Source organism: Staurois parvus, unplaced genomic scaffold (genome assembly GCF_062004578.1).
Source record: "Staurois parvus isolate SC_StPar_1 unplaced genomic scaffold, SC_StPar_1.0 ptg000365l, whole genome shotgun sequence".
NCBI classification, from domain to species: Eukaryota; Metazoa; Chordata; class Amphibia; order Anura; family Ranidae; genus Staurois; species Staurois parvus.
Genome location: NW_028318161.1, coordinates 8,508,096 through 8,532,224, shown reverse-complemented (window position 1 = coordinate 8,532,224; position 24,129 = coordinate 8,508,096). Strand labels below are relative to the sequence as shown.

The 24,129-nt window shown below is 39.6% G+C and overlaps 1 protein-coding gene across 5 annotated transcripts in view; it reads left to right on the top strand.

Moving 5' to 3' along the window:
* Positions 1 to 22,661, top strand: part of BRD3 (bromodomain containing 3) — an 89,300-nt gene extending 66,639 nt beyond the window's left edge. For 2 of the 5 annotated variants that reach the window (XM_089685280.1, XM_089685281.1), the window contains exons 10-13: positions 99 to 376; positions 2,190 to 2,488; positions 14,464 to 14,589; positions 17,559 to 22,661. In XM_089685280.1, coding sequence (XP_089541406.1) covers positions 99 to 376; positions 2,190 to 2,488; positions 14,464 to 14,589; positions 17,559 to 17,677 — 822 coding nt within the window. In that variant the 3' untranslated portion in view covers positions 17,678 to 22,661. The remainder of the gene's footprint in view (positions 1 to 98; positions 377 to 2,189; positions 2,489 to 14,463; positions 14,590 to 17,558) is intronic. The other 3 variants (XM_089685282.1, XM_089685285.1, XM_089685283.1) reach the window with 3 other exon arrangements.
* Positions 22,662 to 24,129: the final 1,468 nt, after the last annotated feature.

Sequence of the window (24,129 nt, the reverse complement as noted above, 5' to 3'; positions counted from 1 at the left end):
GAAGCATGATTGGACTTTGTTGCAAGACAGCTGGAGGGCTACAGATTGACCACCCTTGGTTTAAATCATACTATGCAGTAATTATCCTCTCTTTCCAGCTGAAGGCTGTACATGAGCAGCTGGCTGCATTGTCACAGGCACCGGTCAACAAACCAAAGAAAAAGAAAGAGAAAAAAGAAAAAGAGAAGAAGAAAAAGGATAAAGACAAAGAAAAGGAAAAAGAGAAAGAGAAGCACAAGGTGAAGACTGAAGAGGAGAAGAAGATTAAACCAGCCCAGCCAGCCAAGCCCGTTCCACCTAAGAAAGCGCCCACAAAGAAAGCGAACAGCACGACGACCACCACTGCATCTACTACAGTGGCCCCTGCTCCCAATAGGTCAGAACAAAAGCACATACCCAAAATGCTTTGCTACGTTCACCTTGCCAACTTGTATCAGCCCAAGAATTACCTTTTTGCAGCAGTATTTTGGGTATTATAAATCCTAGCTTTGCCAAGTTTATTAAGAGCTCTTGTATGTACCCATGTGTGCATGGTGTCCTGCATCCCTTAACAGTGATCCCATGGATACAAACTGACCACACCAGCATGGATCAGCTTCCAGCTTTGTGCGGTCAGTTTCACAAAGGACCACAGGAGAACTAACAGGATCACCAGGTACCAGCAATAACAGAAATAAAAACAGAAGAGAATACAGTACTTAAGAACTAAAGTATATGAATAAGAATAAGCCAAAATGTATAAAGAATCTTCATTTTTGGGGTAGCTTACACTCAATCTTGGGTAGAAAACACCCCCTTCCAACATGTCCTTTATTTCTCATAGTGTAAAAAGAAATCAAATACTTTGAGGGAAGCTGTGAAACACAAATTATTTCTATAGATTGCATATGTCTAATGGTTAAGCCTTGCACGGGAACCCAACTTCCCAACTTGTTTTTAAGAAATAAAAACTGCAAACAACCCTTTTGGCAGCAGCTGGGCTGATCATCACTACAATCCCTTTTACTAATATGAAAATAGTATGATCATTATAGGATGACACCTGGTCTAAAGATGAGAGCAATAGGTGCGATAGAGGAGGATACATAATAGATGCATTAAAAACCTTGCATCCTCAGAACACCAAACCTACATCTAACCCAGAGGAAGGCAAAAACCCCTTGTAAAATATTTATTTTATCTGAGGGAAAAAATTCTTCCTGATCCACAAACAAAATTCGATCCCTGAATCAACATTTTTTATTATATTTTTGTGTTCCCATAAATGCTAATAGCCAGTTCTATCGTGTGTATCCAGCCCTTTGAAGCAATCTATTGATTAGGCTAGGACAGCTCCTGTGGTAGATAATTACACTTTTTCAGAGTGCTCGCTGTATAGTACGTGGCTGTTTTTAACTTCTTTTCCCCTTGGTGCAAAGGGTGCCCTGATGTCATTAAAACTGAGCTCCAGGGAAACTGAACAGCCTCCCTTGCAGTGGGACTGTTAAATGCTTGTTGAGTACAGCTAGGGGACCAGGAAAAACGGTTTTACCTGCCTTGTCCTCTACTCTTGCAGGCTCCTCTGTGCTGCAAGACTGGTCCACACAGCCTCTTCTTCCCTATGCTCCAGCAGTCAAATGCCCCTGACATCATAAAGGCCAATGCAGGAACAATGCACTACAATTGTGCCAAAGTAGCACCTTCACCTTTGAAAAAGAAAAATGTGCTGCATTGATGTGAACAGACACCATAGAGAATAATGTGGTTTCCGTTGTTGTGCATTGCAGCGCAGCAGCAGCTGCACAAGAAAACTAGCGTTAACAGGGGCTAAATCTGTTTTACAGTACTTTCTACAAAGGGATGAGAAACATGGACTGTTCTGACTTAAAATTAGCTTCTAGAGGGTCAGCTGATTTGTCAGAAAAACTTTCAGTGATCATGCATGTTCAGATTATATGGAGACAGGTGCCTGGAAGAGGGAAAATTTTACCTCCATAGAAAAGCTTTACTAGTAGTTTAGGCTATGACATTTACTACCAGCAGAGCTTTAATGACCAATTCAGTAGAAAATTTAAAAAAGAGGGTTTAATTTTTTTTTTTCCCCACTTATAGCATTTGTTCAGTTATTCATGAGACTTTCCGTCTTTAGACACAGGACACTTTTTAATGTGGTGTTTTTTTAATTTGTGCTTCCAAATATCTCTCCCCAGCAAGCAACCGAAGAAAGGAGGAAAGCAGCCTCCGACCGCCAACTACGACTCGGATGAGGAGGAAGAGGGTCTACCCATGACCTACGATGAAAAGAGACAACTCAGTTTAGACATCAACCGGCTCCCGGGTGAAAAGTTAGGCCGAGTCGTCCATATTATACAGTCCCGGGAACCATCCCTAAGAGACTCCAATCCTGATGAGATAGAAATCGATTTTGAGACTCTGAAACCCACCACACTGAGAGAGCTCGAGAGATATGTCAAATCTTGTTTACAAAAAAAACAGCGCAAACCTTTCTGTGAGTAATTTCTGTATACAAAGCACAGACATGGGAAGTGATTAATCTTGCATGTAAAGAACCTTACAATATGTTTTAGTGCCAGGCCTAAAAATTTTAACACGCTAGTAACGTGTCTTGTGTCTGGTACTTGAAAGAACATCTGGAACCTGGACTATCGCCTTATAGCATAGTTCATTGTTGCTCTGTAATCCACAATAGATTTAAAAAAAAAAAAAAAAAAATACAGGATCTTTACCTTTTTTATATTTACTTTTATTTGAATTAAAAGTTGACTCTAGACAGAAATAAAGAAATACCCATTTAGCTTAATAAGTATTTCTTTAAAAAAAAAAATCATTAAATCAGTTTTGGTGATTGAGGGACACAGCAATTCAAAGACTGTTGGGTTATTCTGCCAACTTCAGGAGGATTTGGACACTGGCAAACAAACAGAAAAACAGAGCCAGCTTTATCCTTGGAGGATGAATGGATTTTCTCTGCTGAGAAGTCTTCCTTTTTTGCTACCTACTAGTTACTGTTTGTGGTTTGTTTTTTGTTTTTTTATAAATCAAGTTGACTTTCCGTTGTCAGGATTCCTCTATAAGTTGCTAGAGCTGGTCTCAACAGTAGCTTTGGAGTCCATACCTGGAACACAGGGCTTGCCTGGAATGTGGCCTTCAGACTCTGGGCTCTGCATTGTGGTTCTTTCCAGAACTGTGTATACAATATTAGCTGCTAACTGAGTGTGTATTGGGGCCAGAACTGTGGCACAGACTCTCAAATCTAATTTTTGTGTGTAGGTTTTTCAGGCCAAGCACTTGGAGCTACCTTATTAAAAACTATTTGGCACAATATTTATTTACAGTTTTTTGTCTCATGGAAAGGGTTTGCGCTGAGGGACTGAACACTGATTTCATCTGCTAGATGGAGTGTCACATGCACTCAACTTTTTATTTTTTTTTCCACTCATCAGGATTGAGGAAGCAACTTCCCACTGCTGTTCGCCATTATATAACGTGCACTATCCTCAGTTGGTCTTACAGGGACCTGCTCACCTTTTGGCCATCTTAATCTGTCCTGCTACCAGCAGCTGATTTGTAAGTTCTCAAGGTCTAGCTTTGTACCATGAGCTATGTTGTCCCTGTTTTCAGTGCAACATATTGGATCCCAGAAACACTAGGAGCAGCTTTGCTGTACCCATTCCCTCAGGCTCACAATCCTTTAACATTTCTGGCGCTGCTTGAAGTGTCCCCTCTGAAGGGCCTGACATTGATGACCTGAAAATTTGCCCTCTACTTTAGTCCCTGCCATATTCTGAGCCTTTCTTGGCTCCTTCAGGCATGGCCTCCCTTGCTTTTTTTTCCATTGCACTCTTGTAGGATTTTTGAGCCAGATTTCAGCTTTGATTGCTAACTGACCACAAATGTTATACGTGAACTCCTGTGCTTTCTCCTGGAGCATCATTATTTAATCTGCCTGCAGCTTTAATGTCTAAGTGCTCCACCCTTCCTTTATGTGGACTGAGAGACTCCTGACAAGCTCCCAAATATTTGATAGCCTTGTATCCATGTGAGGGATCTATATTATTTTTTAATTATTTTTTTTATTAATTTGTTTATATTGGGGAGGGATTACATTCTTCTGTCTGTACTGCTGTTGGAGAGATTCCTTTACTTCTTTTAAAAAAGTTGTCCCCGAGACAGGATTTATTGGGAAAGCTCTCTAAGTAGGGGAGTGCTAGGACATCTGTCAGCTTTGCATTATCAGTTTCCTCAGAAAGTGAGGGAAAATCTCCCTGCTAGAGCCACATGGCAACAAAACCTAACAGAGGTTCTAACTTTTCCCTACTCTATCCAAAGCTAAAATAAAAAAAATTGGGTATAGATACACTTTAAGAAGCTATCTGCCCCTCACTGTGGCAGTATCCCATCTTAACAAAGCACTGATGATCCCAATGGACGATGCACCTGTGTTTAAGATAAGCGGTTAGAGATTCTTTCCAATACCTTATTCTCTCTGGCATGCATTGCCTTGCAACCTGCCTTGGTTGGAATGCTGGGATGCCTAAGTCTAGTTGACTAGACTAAGGCCATGAGAGGTAATCCAGTCTCCTTCCAAGCTCTCAAATTGTTTTTGAAGCCTGCAGGCAAAAGATACTAGCTGCCATGCAAGAAAAACCTGAAGAATGTCGTCTTTGAAGCTGCTTTTTGACTTTTTTATCAAGGATGTCACCATAGTAAGGGTACTCATCTGTCACTGCAAAAGAACCCTATAGTTCAGGCTGGGAAGGTTTATATCTCCCTCAGAGGCTAAAAAGAGATGCTCCTTGTCTTCAGCCCCCACAGATATTCCCAAACCAGGCACCCAGCTTCCCCACAAACCTTGGACTTCAAGTCCCCCAAGTCTTTACTCCCAAACTTTAACACATGACAGTTCTGGGGTGATGGTAGCCGCCTTCGAGGCAATACCATTTGCATTTTGCATTCCAGGTACATTCATCATAACAGTCTGTCTTCATGGTACAAGTCAGTCTAATCCTTGGACAGACATATTCACCTGGCATTGAGGACCAGGTTGTCTGTGGCTTGGGGGCTCAGGAATTCTGCACTGGAGTTGGGAAACTCCTTTCTCCTGGTTTCTTAGAAAATCCTTACAACAGATGCCAGTCTTTTTGGGACGCGGAAGAGTTTATCGGCACAGTGGACTTAATGCTAGAGCAGTTTTGTGTCCCTTTGCACATTCTGGCACTTTGGGCAATTTGGCTGTCGCTGCAATGCTTGACATGCTGACTGGAGGGCCATCCAAATGGCATTCAGTCATACCGTGGTGCACCTTAGCCATCACGGAGGAACCGGAAGTCTTTCTCCAGCATAGGAGGTAGAAAGAATTCTGTCCTGGGTAGAACTACATATTCTAGCTTTGTCAGACATTTACATCCCAAATATGGACAATTGGCAGACAGACTGTCAGCCGGCAGCGCCTGGACCCCAGGGAATGATTCCTTCACCTCGAGGTGTTGCAGGACCTGTCACAGGTAAAGGATGCCATATATGGATTTCCTGGTCCAGGTACATCAACAAACTACCCCTTGATGATTCTTGTGGCACTGAATTGTACCAGACGGTTGTGGTACTCCTGACCTGATCAGATGCTTCCAGATGTTTTGTAGGTTCTTCTGAATGTCTGACTCTCCTCACTTGGGTCAGTTCATTGCCCTGTTTCATAGGAAATAAAGGAAAAGCTGTTAAAGCCCAAGTTCTGAGAGACAGGACTTTCTCTGAATTGACGCCCAAAAGGTTGTTGTGGGTTAGGAAGTTTACTTCCATGTTATGATCTTGTTCCAAAGATTGCCAGCTTCCCATTTCTTAATTTAAAATTTAAGACTTTTGTACAGGGCTTCCCCTGTGCACTCCCTCGTGACTGTGAGATCTAAGTTTGGCTTTTGTTTGCCTCCGCAAATGCAACAATTTGAACCTGTCAGTATGCCATTTCTCCAATACATCCCACAACACAATCAGGTTGCAGAGCCTGGGAGCCTGCCTCTGCTCCACACAAGTTGAAAGGTTTTGTCTGCACACTAGTGATGTATGGCAGATCTAGTAAGTTATTGAGCATGAAGAAAGGGCACTCCAGAACACATTGCTGAACCCTGTTCATGCTTGATTACATTTTTAAAGATAATTATTGGTTAGTTAATGGCATGAAATGGACTTGGCTTCCCACCTCTGATTGCCACTGTCCCTACGATTAAGCTGTGTAATGAGAGAAACATGACCTCAGGTGGGAGATTTAGAAGTGTGTGTGCTGGAGTGTCCTTTCTTCATGCTCATTGAACTTACTGGAACTTCCATAAATCCTCTTTGTGCTGCTTGTTCTGTTCACTTTTGGAACCTGTTGGGGATATCCCTTTTACTCTCACAAAGTTGGGTTCCATGTTGTCATCACGTGTGTGAGGTCTGTCTGAGCTGGCAGCCTTATTTTATAAAGAACCTGTCTGGCATTGCACAAGGATAAGGTGGTATTCCTTTTATCCTAAGGTCATTTCTGCCTTTCTCTCAACCAGGACATTGTACTTCTGTCCCTATTTATGGCTTCATTAGATGGAGCTTTTATTTATCGCCACTATCTGGATGCAATTATTGCTGTGTGTGTCTACCCTGCAGCCGCTGCTTCCAATAAAATACAGAATATCTTTGTCATTCTTGACGATCCCTGTAAAAGAGAACCTGCTACACGTTTCACCATTTCTAGGTGGCTCAGGCAGATTTTCATTCAAGCTTATGTTCTCAAAGATTGCGTTTCACCCTTTCCTGTTAAAGTGCACCCTATTATATCTATAAACACCTCTTGGGCTTTTCAGCATTGAACAACTCTATCAGAGTTGCAGGACCACCACCTTGTCTTCTGTTTACACTATCCTGACATTTTACCAGGTGAATGTTTAGGCCTCTTCTGATGCCAACTTCAGGAGTAAGGTCCTTCAGGGAGCCCTTTGAGCTGCAGACAGTCCCAGCTATGTTGTTTTTGTGGTCTTTTTAGTCTTTTGCTGTTGTCCAACCCTCAGTTGGCTTTTGAACTTCCAAACCGTCTCTAAACCTTTTGTCCTTCAGTGAACAAGAAAGAAAATTGTATTTTCTAAATCGTTAATTGTGGGTTACAGGAAGATGTTCAGAAACGTAGGGTTATGTAGCCATTTTTAGGAGACACTAGCAGCAAATCAGAATTGTTAAATAACAGCATAACTGCCCACGCTCCTAGTGTAACTTTCTCATCTTTTTTTGGTGTTATCAATACTATTTGTTCTACCTAGATTTCCTTATTGTTTTCAGAGCTTATAAGTGCTCACTACTACAGCTTACTGGATTAGTTAGAACTCGGCATTGTCCGAGAAGCCGTACCCAGACCCCACAGGGAAGAAACACTAGGGGCCTGTAATGTGACCTTAGGGCACTGGACTCTGTGTGGACTAGCTCCAGGCATCTAGTGCACTTTGTGTTTTTAGCTACTGTACAGGTCCAGGGCTGTGCTGCACCTGTCTTGTTGAAGCTTGTTCCTGAAGACTCCTGCTTGGTGCACCCACTAGAGGGGCTAAGTTTGTCTGGGGTCACCTACTCCATGACTTTCGGGTAAGAGAATTGTCTGAAGGCCTGTCATCCTGCTGGGACTGCTAGGCATATTCAGACCACCATTTGTGAGTACTAGTAGTGTATCCTGGGAACCAGCTACACCTTCAGCAACACTTTAAAAGTCTGTCGCAGCCATCTTCCGGTTGCTTATGCAGTTTGTTGCTTCTGGAGCATGGGCTTCATTTTTTTCCAGTAGTGAATGGCCACCCTTTCCTCTCTTTCCCAGGGCTCTCCACATGTAGACAGCTCCCTGCAAGGCTTGAGACATATTTTTCTTGCAGCTACCTCAGTGTCCTGGTCATGGGCATTACCCTTCCTGTAGGGATTGCCTCACTAGCTTGCAAGAATAGAGGATCAAAAGTGCAAAGGTATCAGTGGTCCACGCTAACTTTTGACCCTCTAATAATATTGGGAGGGCAAGTAGTTCCTCCCTAAAATGGACAGATACTGACAGCCCAGACCTCTTTTTCCCTGCCGAAATCCGTCCTCACCTCAAAGGCACCTCCGTTGGGTTATATTTCTCATTCTTCTGATCTGTCTAGATAAGATTTTTTTTCTCTGCCATAATATAGTTCATGGAAAAGGTCTCGGCTTAGATTATTGACTTACAACACTAGGGCCACAAATATTTGCATACACCATCTCCACCAGGGTCTGTCCTTGTTTTTCCTGGAGGATGTTTCTTCCTGAGCCATAAAAAATGAGAAAGGCAGCCTTTCTTTCACGGACATCAAGGTGCAAGGGGGTATGTCTTTGAACATAACTCCAAAACCCAAAGACACCATTTCAGTTTTATTGGACATGGTTCGCAAGAGCATAGCTCCCAACTGTCACTAATTTCAAGGGACTGTCCCTGATGTGGAAAAAAGTTCCTTTTGTCCTTCTTTCTTCATTTGTCCCTCATTTTGATCTGATATCTGTAGTATATAAAATGCACTACTTATCTTTCAAAAGGTGTTTTCACAGTGCTAGACCTTTCATCCAAATTCTAAATTGCTGCATTTGTAAATTTCAAAAGCCAATATAAAGGAATAGTAGTGATAAAAAAAAAAGCACTTGTGGGTGTAATGTTTTTTTTTATTGCACTTAGTGCTATGAGCATGGGTTCCTGTAAAAGTTCCCTGTTCGCTGCATTGTGTATGAGCTCCAGTTCTTGGAGAACAGTGGATGCATAAGAATAATATTTTGATCACCAGCGATGTCTGCAAACAAGGCACTCAATGTCTGAAAGATGGATGAAGCCACAACAGGCTGTAAGGCAGGGCCCACCAAGAAGAAGTAGACCTTAGAAAGGGCCTCAATTTCTGGTGGAAGATTTGACCATTTCATGTCTAAACAAGACACTAACCATCCCTGTTGGATGTCCCAGTGTTTATGGACCCAATGGACAAATGCCTAGAGCCCTTTTCTAAGATCTACTTTTTCTTTGTATGCCCTGCCTTGCAGCCTGTTGTGGCTTCATCCATCATTCAGACGTCGAGTGTTTGGTTTGCAGACATTGCTGCTGGTCTAAATTGTATTCTTATGGATCCCCCTGTTCAACAACTGGAGCTCATGCCAACATCCCCACTGTACTGCATGGGTAGATTGCTGGACCTCATGTGCCTGATCTGATGTGCGTCCCTTCTTTTTCCCTGCAAAGTAAGCCAGCTACTTCAGAGTCTAAGAAGAGTTCCTTTTGTTTGTCTTGGGCTTCTAGGTCTAGGACTAAGCCAGAAACCCACTTCACTACAAGGCTTGAACTCACAAGGTTTATAAACCCCAGGGTAAGTCCTCCAAGCAGTGAGGGGCAGTTACTGGCCTTCTGGGCCCAGAATATTTTGACTCCTGGATCCACAGTGTTACAGTGCAGAGTTCCAGCCTCTTTCCCCACATTGCTTTATATCTCCTAACTTTCCTGTATTCTCTGCAAAAGTGCGTGGACTTCTGCAATGCCCTGGAGCAGCTTGCAGGTCAGAGCATTATTAGAGTGGCCCTGAAAGGGGAAAGCTTTCAGGGTTTCTACTCGAACCTGTTCAATATTCCAAAATTATGGATATAAAGGGCCTCAATTTCTTTGAAAACTCTGCATGGTGTTGGCGAGATCTGTCATTGCCTCCCTATATTTAGTAGATGTCTCCATTTTATATTGGACATAAGGATCATTTATCTACATGTCCCCATTTTTCCAGTGCACCAACACTTACTGTGTTTCACTGTGGAAACTCAACACTACCAGACTGTCCACTGTGCTTTGGGCCTTTGTTAAGGTGCTGGACACTGTGATTCTTTCTATGCTCTGAGACTCCCCCTTGTGGTATGCTTAGACAACCTCCTCTAGTCAGCTCTGGTATTGTTTGCCAGTGTCAATCAGGCAATCCAAACCATGCAGAGGTTCAGATGGATTCTGCACCTCCAGAAGTCAGTGCTGGAACCAAAATATCATTTGGAGTACTTGTTCTTTTTTCTGGATACAGCCCAGTCCAGAGTATTCCTCCCATGGGAAAAGCTTGTAACTTTCTGCTCCCATGTTCAAATATTTCTATCAACCTAAGCAGGACATTGTGCTTCTTTTCTCTGTTCTACTTTTAAATATCCTAATGAGGTTTTTCTACAATGTCTATATGTAGTAGTGGCTGCTCAAGTTTATCTTCAGTTGTCATTGTTCATTCCTGAATTTTTCTCAAATTTGCAAGACTACCTTCTGGTCTTCTGTTCAGACTGTTCAGGTTTTACCAGATGGACATTCTGGCCTCTTCTGATTCCAGTTTTGGCTGCAAGGTTCCCCAGGTTTCCTTTGAGCTCTTCAGATGCTGAACTTCAGTTGACCTTGGTCAACGTGGGCCTGTTAGCAGGTATTAGCTGTGTTGCCCACAGCTAAGTTGCACTGCTTTGGGCCCTTCCTGTGTCTCTGAATATCCTCCTGTGTCTACTAATGTACAATCAAAATTGGAATTTGACCTGTAAAGTTCTTTTGTTGGAGTTTTAGGGGACACAGGTTCCACCCTCTGCTCCTGTGATTATCTCCTTAGGAGCTGGAAGGGGTTATGCTGTTCTTTTACAACAACTCTGATTGGTTGGCAGTGTCTAGTCTCCTGAACTTGGCTGCATAACCCTATGTCTCTGAATATCCTACTGTGTCCATAATGAACACCAATAAAAGGATATTACAGGCAAGTCAGAATTGTATATACATGCCATAAAATCTACTACTTGGAGTTTGAGAGAAACAGGTTCCACCCATCTGTGTCTTTTGTCATGTTTCTTGTACTGCGTTTTACAAAACTGAGGCATGCTGAGTATAGGACAGGTCTTACTGGCTGGCACTGTTTTTGTTTGCCAGTATCAAAATGCTATGCAAGAAAACAAAAATCCCATTTCTTTGTTCAGCTGGTGTAATGACCTGAAATACTTCTTTATATCAAGCTGTGCACCAGGTAAAAGTTGAAAATGGGCTTAAAACGGAAGGGTTTGCTCTATAAGATGATGGATCTAAGGAGTCTGATCCTTGGGTGCACTTAGAGCGCGTAGGATATCATTAGCACAAAGATGAGGACCAGCAGTGGGGTGGAGACTACAAAATTACATGTTATATGTTGTGACCTTCCTTATGGTATGCAGACATGCAGCACAGCAGGGATGAGGGAAGAAATAAGTATGAGCATTCTTTATACAACTTTTGGCAAGTTAAGATTTGTTTCAGTTGTGGATTTAGCCATCTGGTTGGAGTTATCCTTTAATGCTTTGCTAACATGTCATAATCGCACTTTGTCACAATTGTTTAAGGAAATTTTATGTCTAGGCTTACATAAAGAATTTAATGGCATCTATGACCAGTTAATGTGGTGGTTTCCATATTTTGTACAGAATTTGAAAGTTTTTTTTTTTTTCCTACTGGAGATGAGAGGCATCCAGTAGTCACCCCAAGTATCTAAACACAGTATGGGCAATTTTGATTTTTATTGCTGGGTGGAGCAGCTGTGATTGCTGCGTCCCAGCTTTTGTGCTTAATATTTGTAGCAGCTCAGGGATATCATTGCATTTGTAGAAGCAATCTAATATTTTCCTGGTGGATTTTTTTTTTTTAATTATTGGGAATGTACTAAGGGAAACTGCAGCACACGTAGGTCCTACTAGAACATTCCTACATTCCAAACTCACAGGTGGACAGGAGCCTAAAAATTATGGCAGGTGGATTCTCCGATTGGAGCATCTGAATCGCATAAGAAGCCAGGGGTTAATTCAGCCTAACCTATGACTAAAATATTGTGGGTTGAAGTGACCCCTTATCAGGCACTGTGAGGAACATTAAATTGTAGAAAGCCAAAACCTTTTTTTTTTTTTTTTTTTTTCTTCTTGAGAAGCATGATCCTCTGTTACGTTTTTATTTTATTGTTTCTGCACTGGGGAGATTCACTTCTCTACTTGTCCTGGAAACCATTGTCACTGAAACAGAATATCAGAGGAAATCCTAAATTTCACCATTTTTCATGAGAGCAAGAGATGAACAGAAGTCTTCCAACGAGGGAATTTCTCTCATTTTGGGCTGATTTCCTCCTTTTTTCTTTTGTATCTCCAGGACAGAAAGTAAAAGGAAATCTCCCCGAATGAAAGCAGACAACTAACATAACCTTTGCTATTCTATCCAACACAAACAAAAATCTTGGCTTTTATATACAATTTAATACAAGACAGTGCTAGGTGGTGATTGGTCACTTTCTAAAAATCAATTTCATATTCTTTACAGGGATTGAGACAGCACTGACAACTTTGATATGCAAAATACAAAATTACATATGAGGCAGTCTTAACACAGCAGTCTTTTTGTTTTTAGGAGTCTCACTGTAATTTAGTTTATCTGTTGATCCTGCGGTTATTTGTCTGCTTCCTTTAACAGACCATATGGAAGTTAGAGGTTAGAAACAAATGATTTAATAGGGGTGCTTACAATGGTTAGTTAATTTATGTAAAACCTTTATCCCAAAAAAGGAGAAACTATTCTTCCTGTAGTGCTAAAAAGTGTTAGCTGGAGTTGGGCTTTAATTTGTTAGTCGGGTCCATCTAAATCATCTAGTCCAACTAAAGGTGTCCATACGCTAGAAGAATTTTTAATTTTAAGAACATTTGATTTTCTAATCTGTGAGTCAAATGGGCGTTTGTTTTTGAGCACTTTGACCAGAAAATTTTGAAGCATTAAAATGTAAACATTTTCTCAAATGAACAGATTTTTAATAATTAATGTGATCTTCCTTTGGGAAAGTCCATTTGCTCCAAAATTGAATGTTGAAAGCAGTTTTTGGAGTACAAACTGCATTTGTCACGTCATTGAATGTGCTGATGAAACATTTTCGATTGAATATCAACAAGTGTGTGGCCAGCTTAACACTACCCTCTGCAGACAGTGCTACTGTCCAAAGGTGACTCCATTGCTTCTTCATAGAGTAGCCACCCTAAGAGAGGAAGTGTTACTGTCTGGATCACCAGATGAAAAGGAGACAGCCTAAAAAGACGATATGAGTCCAACCATCACATTTAAGAATTGGTAAGCTGCAGTATATTAACCTTTTTTGTTTTTAGGGTTTAAATCCACTTTAAGAGTTCAGTTAGCTAGTTTGATCAGCGAAATAATTCTGATTTGTTGCTATGGCTGCATTGATTACACCATAGTAATTTCAGGTGCAGTTTTTATTTTTTAAACCGCTCTAGTGCTGGGTAGTTTTGACTTGGCTTTTAGCCTGAGACTAACCACCCAGTTTACAGTCAGCCCATTTTTCAAAGTATTGATTTTAGCATTTACATGAGGCATTTGGCAACAAGGCATCAGTCTGCTTCTGCATTGCAATTACAATTTTCAGTGCTGCTTAGCCCATACTGCTCTAACAGATTATATGCAGAATTGTTCATATTATATTAAAATATATGCTAAACTTTCTGAAGTTCTGTTAAACATATGGAAACTTGTATAACATATTTGGCAATGTTTTAATTAGCTTCTGTATGCTGAGTGACTTGCTGTCTGGTAAGGTTTTGCTACAGGTGCTGTTTGCAGTGGTGAAAGTTAACAATACTTTCTGCAAAGCGGTGGAGGTTTGCTGGCTTTTTCCCTTGCCGGGACTGAAGTGGCATTTTATGGCAGTTTATTCATCCCACTGCATTCCATATCCATGCTTTTGTTTGCCCTACCTTTCATTACTTTCCTGCAGTGCATTATTAACCCTTCTGAGGTGTTCCCAAATATATAGTAATAAGAAGAAAATTTATTTCCAGTAGAAAAGTCAAGATGACTTTTTTGTAAGGCCTTACTGATGCTGGCGGGACACTGGTCGCCTAACACCTGTATAATTATATTTTATTTTTGCCTGTTCTTTGTATAGTCTATATCTTTCTCTGTGCCTGTGGCTTTAAATCATCATTCCAACAAATAATGTCTTGCAGTTTATTTCCCAAGGCTGAATAGCTGGTTCTCAGTAGAAACTTGAATGCTGAAACGTTCCCTCATTTTAAGCTTCTTATTGCATGAGCAGAGGTTGTGGGTCAGGCTTTGGTTTGGCCATCATGATCAACCTTTCCATGCTCAAGCAATGATGCTTAAACTTTGGCCTGTTGGGAGTCACAAGAAGTTCCCTCTAGAGCCCTTTAGAGCAGTGTTTTCCAACTCTGATCCTCAAGCCCCCCCAACAGGTCAGGTTTTCAGGATATTCTTTGCTTATCGCAGGTGCCTTTGCTAAAGTTTCTGTTAAATCCACCTGTCAATAAACTGGATATCCTTAAAACATGTACTATTTCTTGCTATGTGGCTTGAGGAGCAGAGTTGGCAAACGCTGCTCTAGAGGTTGTGCACAAAACCTCTCTTGTGTTGGCGTCTGGCTGATTGCTTCGCTTTCCCAGCAGCCTCGGGGAAGAAGCAAGCGGTAAAGTCCAAGGAAGAGTTGGCTCAGGAAAAGAAAAAGCAGTTGGAGAAGAGACTCCAGGATGTGAGCGGCCAATTAAATAACAAGAAACCCACGAAAAAAGGTACAGTGCTAGATCGCCCCTCTGGCCAACAAAGCCACAGAAATGAAAGCTCAGTGCCCGTCACCCCAAGCATTAAGGTGTTTGACCTATTCATCCTGCTAGAGTATTAGGCAGCGGGAATGCTTGTCATCTAACTATTCCTCCTCCTGTTTTCATTCATTTTCTCACCGCTGTGATCAGGCTGCTTCACTGTGTAATCCTGACCTGGACTAATCTGTAGTGTTTAGGAGCCAGCAGGCAGGTTTAAAGGCAAGTGCACGTTTATACTTGTACCTGTAAAACATGCGCTGTGCATTCTTTTTCTCCGCAATCACTTTTTGTTTGCGCTAACCATGAATATTCATGCTGCTGTCCAAATAGCTGCACCCACCCTGTTAAATTTTGTCGGTTGGTGTGTAAACACAGGTTTCCGTTATTTTTACTGGGCAAAAAGGAGACACCTAAGATGACTGATAACCAAGCACAGTGCAACTTACAGCAGACTTTGTACATAAGTTTTACATGCAAGGAAGTTGTGTTTTTTTTTTTTTTTTCTCCAATAACAGAAATCTGTATTGAGAGAAATGCATAGATATCTCTGCCATATAAAAAAAAAATCTTACTTGCCTGATTTTGAGGCTTGTTCAGTGTTAGTGTTTTGCAAATGAAAGGTTACCATAAAAGCTAGAAACTGACATTTTTGGAATGCAGCAATGATGGTCTACATCTTTTTGTCATGAAAGGTTTACTTTAAAGTACAGGGTGTCCCTAAAGTCTGGACACATAGGCAAAATGCATATTGAGAAAAAAAACTGTGATATTTGCTATGTGTCCAATACTTAGGGACATCCTGTATATATAAAACCTAACAATTGGAATCTTTATGTCCTTTCTTTTGGTCTGTTAATATACCATACCAAGCGGGTTTTTGAAAAAAAAAATTTTTATTAGCGCAAAAAAAAAGGTGATCCTGCCAGAAATCTTGATCTGCGATAACTTCGTAAGCACTCTGCCCATGTTGCAGTTAACTCTTCTCAGGTATCACTGTGAACTACAAAATGCCTTTCTCCCCTTATTATGGAGATGAGGAAGGTGTTCTGTAGCACTGCCTGAGGTGGACAGCGCTGTTTCTCCAAAGATACAGGAGAGTGAATATTTCACCTTGGGACAGGAAGTGTTACTGGCAGGGTCACCAAGTTTAAAAAAAACAAAAAAAAAAACAAAAAAAAAAAAACATGCAGCCACCTCATCTAAAGACTGGTAAGCTGCAAACTATTATATTTTTGCCCTTGGATTTACATATGCTTTACAATCATATCTAAATGAAGTGTATCTGCTTGTGATCTTTTTTTTTTTCTTTGAGGTGCAAAGCTAAACTGGAAATTTTAAGGCACAAAGGGCTTACCTTCCCAGGAATGCCTACAGTTCCGTTGGCTTTACATTGATGATTTGGCTCCTGCAGTTTATCCAGGTCTGGTTTAGACTGTTAGATGCAGATCCCGCTGCTGCACAGCAAAAATGTGCCTTTTTTTTTAAATTGTTTAATTTTTTTTTTTTTACATTTTAATTTTTTTATGGCCAGAAGTGTTTAGTGCATCATTCTTCATTTCTTTATTTAGTTGATTGTTTTTTGTTTGTTTTTTTTCCCCCCTCAAAAATTAGAATTCAGCATTGATGAAGATCATTGGTCCCTGGAATGAAAGGGGTGCTTAGTGGATACCAGGGGTACAAGGCAACACCATGTGATGCTGTTGCCCGGTGCAGTCCGTTTGTTGTAGGAAGTAGTAAATCCCCATCAATGCTGCATTCAGACCACTTCAGGCTTGTGTAGCTTGCTGTTTCATAGTTTTTTAATCTAATAATTTGGACCATTGCATGAATAGGAGCTATGCCTCTCCAAATACTGCTGTGACTGGGGCTGGTGGTACACTTGGTGTATTTTTCATTGCAGTTTGAAAACTCTAGACAGCTTCATCCTTTTTCTGATGCATCACTGCCTCACATCCCAACCTGCAAAACTTTCTTGTTGTACTGGTATAGTACCTAACCCCTCCCCCCCCCCCCAAGAAAAAAAAATCCAATAGTCTCTGTATATTGATAGCAGCACATTTATTCCTGAAATGCTATTTTGTTGAAGTCTACAGTTACCCAGCCAGCAGTTTTGACCTGAATCCCCTGTAGACCTCAAAATGATTGTTGGCTTCATAAATATTCAGTTAGACAGGTATTTGCTTTAGTTCAGAGCAGAAATACTAAAGGTCTTTTAAGTTATTCTCCCAGCAGCTTGACTAATCCTGCTCTTCTCTCCCAGCAATAATTCAGCAGCCTTGTAATATCTAATGTAAACACATAACAGGTGAACTGGGAGGGGGAGCAGGGGGAGCTGAGTTGCTGAGCATGTGACTTGAAAGACATCAGTCCGTCTGCTCTGAACCTAGAGGATGAATTTCTCCATGGTGCCTGCAACTATAGAGGTCAGTGATGGTTTGTTTAGTGAACCTGCATTACAGAAAAAAAGTTTTAAATTTAACTTTTTGTTTAAATTATCCTTCAGGATTTTATCCTAATCTTATCTATTTTATGTCTCCTATCTAAAGATTTTATCTTGAACTTCTATAATCAAGATAAAAGTTTGACATTGTTATACCGAAATTATATACAAACTTTTTATTTTTTCAGCCATAGCAGGTGTACATTGGAGACCTGAACCAGGCTCATTTTATGTAGCATGACACCTTCTGGCTTATTGGTGCACCTAAGGCACATTTCCTGCCTGACTTGCTTCCTGTATTCCTACAATATGAGTGCAAGATGCATTGCTCAATAACCCTTCCCTATACATATGACAGATGCATATAAAGGGAACATGTATGACCAAAGTCAGGGCCTGTGGGATTTAAATAATATCACTGCATTTCTTTTTGCTATTATATTAGTAATTATTATCTGATCAAACACTGCTGTACATTTTTTTTTTTCGTTTATTGCAGAGAAGTCTGGTTCAGGAGCAGCCGGAGGTCCATCCCGGCTCAGCAGCAGTAGCAGCTCCTCAGAATCCGGAAGCAGCAGCTCCAGCGGGTCCAGCTCTGACAGCAGTGACTCCGAGTAAAACTTTCACCATTGAAATCAAAACTGATCACACAATCTTGTCCTTCTCCCCCAGTGTCTTTGTCTGAGGCTCAAGGCTTATGTGTGCTGTTTTAAAAAAGGAAAAAAAAGATTTAAAAAAAAAAAAAAAAAAAACAAGAAGGAAAAAACTACAAACTAATTTTATTTTTTAAAAAAAGGAAAAAAAAATAGAAGATTCTCCAGTTTGGCAAACAGGCATCAGCAATAACCAGCGAGCAGAGGGCCCTGTTGCTTTATTGGATTTTATGAAATTTTACTTTATATAATTAAAGAGATTTTAAACTGGTTTTAATGCCTCTTCTCCCTGTTTGGTCTAAATTGTGTTTCTCAGAATGACAAAACTTAACATGAACTGGACTGACTACCACCGAATTTAATATGCCCCTCGACTTTGGAAACTAACTACAACGTAACATCTCACATGGTACTTTCTCGGTCAGAGACTGTCTGCCTTGTAATTAAATAGGTGTGTGTGTAACATTGCTGTAGTTTTTAGATATACTAAACATATGTTTACAGCTTCAGCATTGCGCCTATATATATATTTTTTTTTAAAATGCAAAATGTGCATAAGGCACTTGTAGCTGATATTACGGGAAGTAACCTATGTATCTGGTGGGGATTAACTTTTTTTTTTTTTTAATTTTGATTTTTACCTGATTTTTTAAATTCTTCTGTTTTTACCTCGAGAAAAAAGTATTTCAAGTAAATTCACATTTTGTAAAATATTCAACATTTTCATGGTCCTCAGTACAATGACCCCTCAGCTACACATTCCACTAGCCTTTCTCTTTGCTTTAATGTACATATTGCATATGTTATTTATTAACCATTTGACTTTCACAAAAGCATTTTTTAAACTGCACAGTGGAATATGGGACAAAACCTGTAGCAGTACAATTGTAATATAGCAAGCAAGGCTTACACGTTTGACCTTTTTAGTGACTAGAGTGCAGTTTGTGCTCAACAAGCTTCTTATGGAGAAGTTATTCTGGAAGTTTGACAATCCCTTTTTTTTTTTTTTTCTGCTTGTATGCAACACTCGCTATAGCTTGTTCCAGTCTATATCATCTGTATTACGGTTTATGGCAACAGGTGCCATTTTTTGAGATTTTGTACATTTTTCTGTGTAGCATTTTTTTCCTCTAGCATATGTTATATTGCACTTAGCTATCCTTGGCACTGGTGCAATCAGAAAAAAAACAAATTTGGTTTTGTTCTTAAGCTTGCAGAGAGATTCAGGCCTTAATTTCTTTGTCTTCTCTCCCTACCCCTCCTCCCAAATCTCTGTCCACCCCCTCCCTCTCAAAACACACCTGCACCCTTCCTTTTCCCCATTACCTATACTATATATTTCTTATACATGTATGCACGATTTCCCTAAACAATAAACTGGGACAACAACTTTGAAATCCTCCCTGTAATTGAGAGTGTATAGCATTTGTATCTCAACTATGTTAATCCACAGTATGTGGAGATTAGCAGCTATTGAGTTTCTTTCTAAATGGCAGCTACAAGAATTTTAGCATAGAACCCCTTTTTAAAACATTTTAAAGGGTTTGTGGCAGGAGGCAGGTAAGCTAGTTTGTTTTTTATTGTGAAATGTGTACTTTTTCTTCTGTATTTCACTATAAGGTTATTTTGATTTATCTAGTCTTAATATGCCAGCGTGCTAATGAATGTGTTTCAATTAGAACCTTTAATACTTCCAAATATGTAGTCCTAGATTGGCAAGTGCAAACTAATTTTTCAGACAGGGTTGCATTTTATTTTATATTTGTTTTGTACATTGTAAGCGCTATGCTCTGTCCTGAGGATCAGAATATTCTAACTTATTGTACTGGGTGAAGATTTTTGGGAAAGGGTATTTTTATTACATGTTTTCAATGATTTTAAAAGTGTGTGCATTTACCCCACCCCACCCACCAAAAAATAGGCACTAAACACATTGTTTAGGGTTTTAAAGGCAAAACTGCTTCATCTTCAGGAAACATTTTCAAAACATTTATCTAATTTCAATCGGCTTCTTAAAGTTGCAACAGGCTGGTTGATCTTTGCTAGCGTGTTTAGGATAATAGAATTGATAGTGTACAAAGCAAGTGACTCAGTCAATGTAGCTATAGACGAGATTAGAAGATGATCTTGCATCTGTGAGTAGTCCCCAAATTGTCAGGCCACCTGTGCCTATGGATCAGTATTGGACAAGATAGAAATCCATCACCCATTGTTCTCTCTCTAGTAAGCCAGCACCAGATGCTGTTTCTCTTCTGTCTACATAGATGTTGCTTGTATGCTAAACTGAGTGGAACCTACAGGTTAATACAGGGGCTCTGCCATCAAGTGCCCTTAGGACAGTCTGATTATGCCTGTGAGAGAGTATCAGGGAAGAAAAAAGGAGGATTTTCCGGTTAGGTTTTTTTCCCCCATTGTAGCTAACTAGTGGTGATATTGCATCAGTAAAAACCATGAGGTTTTAAACATTATAGCTAGACTCTTTGGAAAATCTCACATCATTGTTTGGCAGAACATACAAAATGCTCTGACCTTGTTACGTCAGAAGCCTTTATGTTTTGGATCACTGTAATCCCTGCATGGGACACAGCAAAGCATTCTCATTCATTCCCATGCCTAACCAATGTTGAGTTTATGAAAGAAATAATACCTCAAGCCCCCTGCCCTTCTCAATTTCCTGCAGAGTGTTTTTGTTTTTTTTTTTAAATGTGTTTTCAGGTCCTATAGTTGGTGGTAGATTCCATTTTAATAATTTATATATGTAACCCACAAAAAAGAAAACCTTTTTAGGGTTTAATTTTTATTTTGTAAACATTTAACATGAGGAATAGCATTTGGTTGGAGCAAAGTAACCTTTCTCTGTTTCTAGCAGTCATGAAGTGTTGCACACATTGACAGCTTCAGTTCTGGAATTTTAGGTTCCTTGTTATGATCATGAATCAGGATAAATTAATTTGTCATGATATCTTGAAATGTTTCAAGTTCAAACACATTGTGGCTCCTACATGATATGTTAAAAAATTTATTTCTCTAAAGTCACTATATAGCCATGGCCTGTGTGTTTTTAAAGAGTTTTTATGTAACAGAGGTTAGCCTAATTTGGACACTCTATGGGTTGTAAAAAATGTAATATTCCGGATCACTGTACATTTTATAAAGTTGTGTGTATTACAGTAATTTGAATACAGGTCTTTCATAAACTGTGCAGTAAATAGTATATGTTTCACATAGTCGAACATCTTTTCATTATCAGGTTGCACACTATTTTATTTTTTTGTACATCATTTACAGACTCCTCATCCATGGAAACCGTATTTTAGTTTTGGATAAAGAGGGGAAAGGGTAGAACCCCTTATGTTTATATTGGGGTTTGTGACCCCATTTGTGGAGGTTTCAGTGTCACCAGAACAGAAAATAAGGAACAAGGGTGTCGCTGGGACATCTACAGAAATGGGAAGAGTTTATGCCTTTCCCATACTACTTAAAAATAAATAAATAAATGTTGATGCATTATCTGTCCATTACTTACTGACACTGTGACAGTGTGCAACTTAGACAAAACCTCTCCAGCGGAAATGCAAAAGGCCTAAATAAATTTAACCCCTTCCCCATCTGTTCAAAACTAAAATTGAAACATTGGATAGGGTTGGATTTCAACCTATTATATGTTGGGGTTGTCTTGTTTTATAGTAACTGTTAAAGAATTTCATTGTAGGTACCAAGTGACATTTTGCTCTGAATGGACAAAAAGGAATTACCTCAGTGAGTGTTTCACATGGGTATCCCAAATGTAATTTTGCCTATTAAAACCCAACACCAGATAATGTTCATAATAAATTCAAAGTGGAGTGTTGTATTCTACATAATTTCTTCTTTAAAGCCAAACTTTAGACAACTTTGTTTACCCAACTCGCTCCCTCTGTGGTCACCAGAAAAGAAAATAATGAGATTTCTTTCCAATACGGGCACAGAGAGCAATATCCTCTTTTTACAAGATGATTAAACCCTTCTATCAGAAACTAGTGAAAAAAAATTGGGCTTAAATTGTACTTTAAAATCTGTTTATCGATGCTGCTGTCTTACAGAAGTGATCTCCCTGTGCAATTTTCTGTATTTCAGATTACATTTAACATCCTTGAATCCATCTAGAATTGTATTTTTATCCTATAAAAAGCAACATCATCTTAACAAAATATATATATTTTTTTAATTTGCATTTTGTTGAATGGAGAATTAAAAAAAGTAGGTTACACCTATTTAATTATACATGTGCAAGACTGCAAAATGTGTGGGTTTTATTTTAGTGTAACCATTAAGGAACAGGGGTTATGTTGTGAAACTGGAGAAAAAAAAAATAACTAAAAGCTGTTATTTGCAGCAATTGTATGCTGTTTGTTGTAAGGTGCACATAATACTATATATATTTTTCTTTTTTTTTTTAATCTTTGCGTTTTGGGAAATTTATAAATATATATATTTTTCTTCATTTGTGTTTGTTTTTAAACACCACAATGCTTCCCATTGGTTCATGGGCCTTTTGGCAGCTCTTGTAACCCTTTGGGTGCCGTGTGTTGCTGGCAGCCAAGGGGTTAAAATCAGTTGATACAAGTGTGTGTATCTCTCCTGCAGTTTGTCTAACTTCCTAGCTTTGCTTCGACATGCATAACTTTATTTTTTATCATTTTTTTTTTTCTGATATGCATGCACGTTTTACTGTAATGTTTCAAAATCTTTTAGTGCTGTTTATATCTAGTAATATTACTGTACATGTCAGTTATTGAGAACAAGTCAATGTAAGTAGTTTTAGCTTGTTTATTGCAATGCTGGCCTCATGACAACAGGAAAAAGATATAAAATTTAGGACGTACTCTTTGATGTTCTGGTAATCATGGGCCCTGAGGGGCGTTTTTTTGTTTTTATTTTTTTTCATAATAAAGTACAAAAAGTCTTCATAGTCTTGTGGCTTCATTTACTTGGCTTGCAGTGATCCTGAGTGATTTGGGCTCAATGGGCACATAGACTGTAAGATCTTATTCAAAGATACCTGCACTAACTCTTGAAATGAGAGTAAATGTGACATACAACAATCCTGATGATCTCTATATTGGACCTTTCTCTCCTTTCACTAAAAATTCCCATCAGCTGTAGCTGTTATAAAATTCCTCTACATTCATTAGTTAAACATGTTTTGGTTTTACTTTTGCAGGCCATACATGGTTCTAATTCCGAATGATTTTTCGTCCAAAAATCGAAACAATTTGGTGCCATCGATTTCGAAATCGGTCGACCAAGTCATAAAGTTCACCCCATATAACAGGCAAAACTTCTGTTCCTTCCAGGTCACGGCTCATGCACATATTCTTTTCGGAAAAACAATCATATAATTGACCATCATTGAGTTGAAAATCAGTCTTTTTCACGAATTTTCCAACATGCCCAATCACCAAACGGGAGGAACCACGAAAATCGGTCGATGCCATTGACCAACTAACGGAGCGAAAAATCTGCCGATTTATTCTTAGGTCCAATTTTAGGACGAACAATCGGTCGAATTTCGACCCATGTATGGCCGGCCTTACAATTACTGTTTTTCCACTTCTTGGTTGAGTGGAGGCACTGATGTAACCCAGACCTCACAGCTGCATCCTGGGAATTTTTCTATCACATGGCCCAAGAGGCAATCCCAGAGTTCCAAGCTGTGAGTGCCAGGAAGTAGAGGGAGATTGATATATCTGCCATTTAGTGAAAAATTAAACCTTGAAAAGAATGGAGAGGAAAAATATGGTCTGCATAGAGTAAAAGGCTTGCAATTATCTAGAAGTGTTTGTAGATTGCCGTTGTTAAACCTTTCTATAGGTGCCTTTGTTGTAACTTGTATGATAAGGGTGATGTTCTTCTTTGATGTGAACCTTTTATAAAACTCAACACATAGTACATGATTAAAATAAAAACCGTAAGCCTCTTATCCTAAAAACGTCTAGCTTGTCCCCAACCACTAATTCCTGATTTCAGGTAGTATTGGTGTAAGCTACTGGTAGCATTTCTTTTAAAGATTCAGGAAAGTTAATCTTTCTTTCTTTTCTCTACTTGGTGTGTTACTGACCTGAGGTATGTATGAATCCAGCAGGTGTTGAGGACATCTCACTAGCTGCATACTCGTTCTGGGTTATATGCTGCCTAGGTAGTGAGAGGGTGAGGATGACCGTTCAGAATCTGTGCCTTTCAAAATGAGTCAGCAGTGGCATCTACCACAGTTCTATTCTGACAGATTCTCTTTGATGTTAAGTAGAGGGCTCCTATTGTGGAGCTGATCAGGCAGCGCTCAACGTTCAGGTGTGTTTAAGAAATATAGGCACAGAGAAATTATGTTTTAGAAATCTGAGTCTTGTTCCTAAAGCCCAACTCCAGCCAAATTATTTT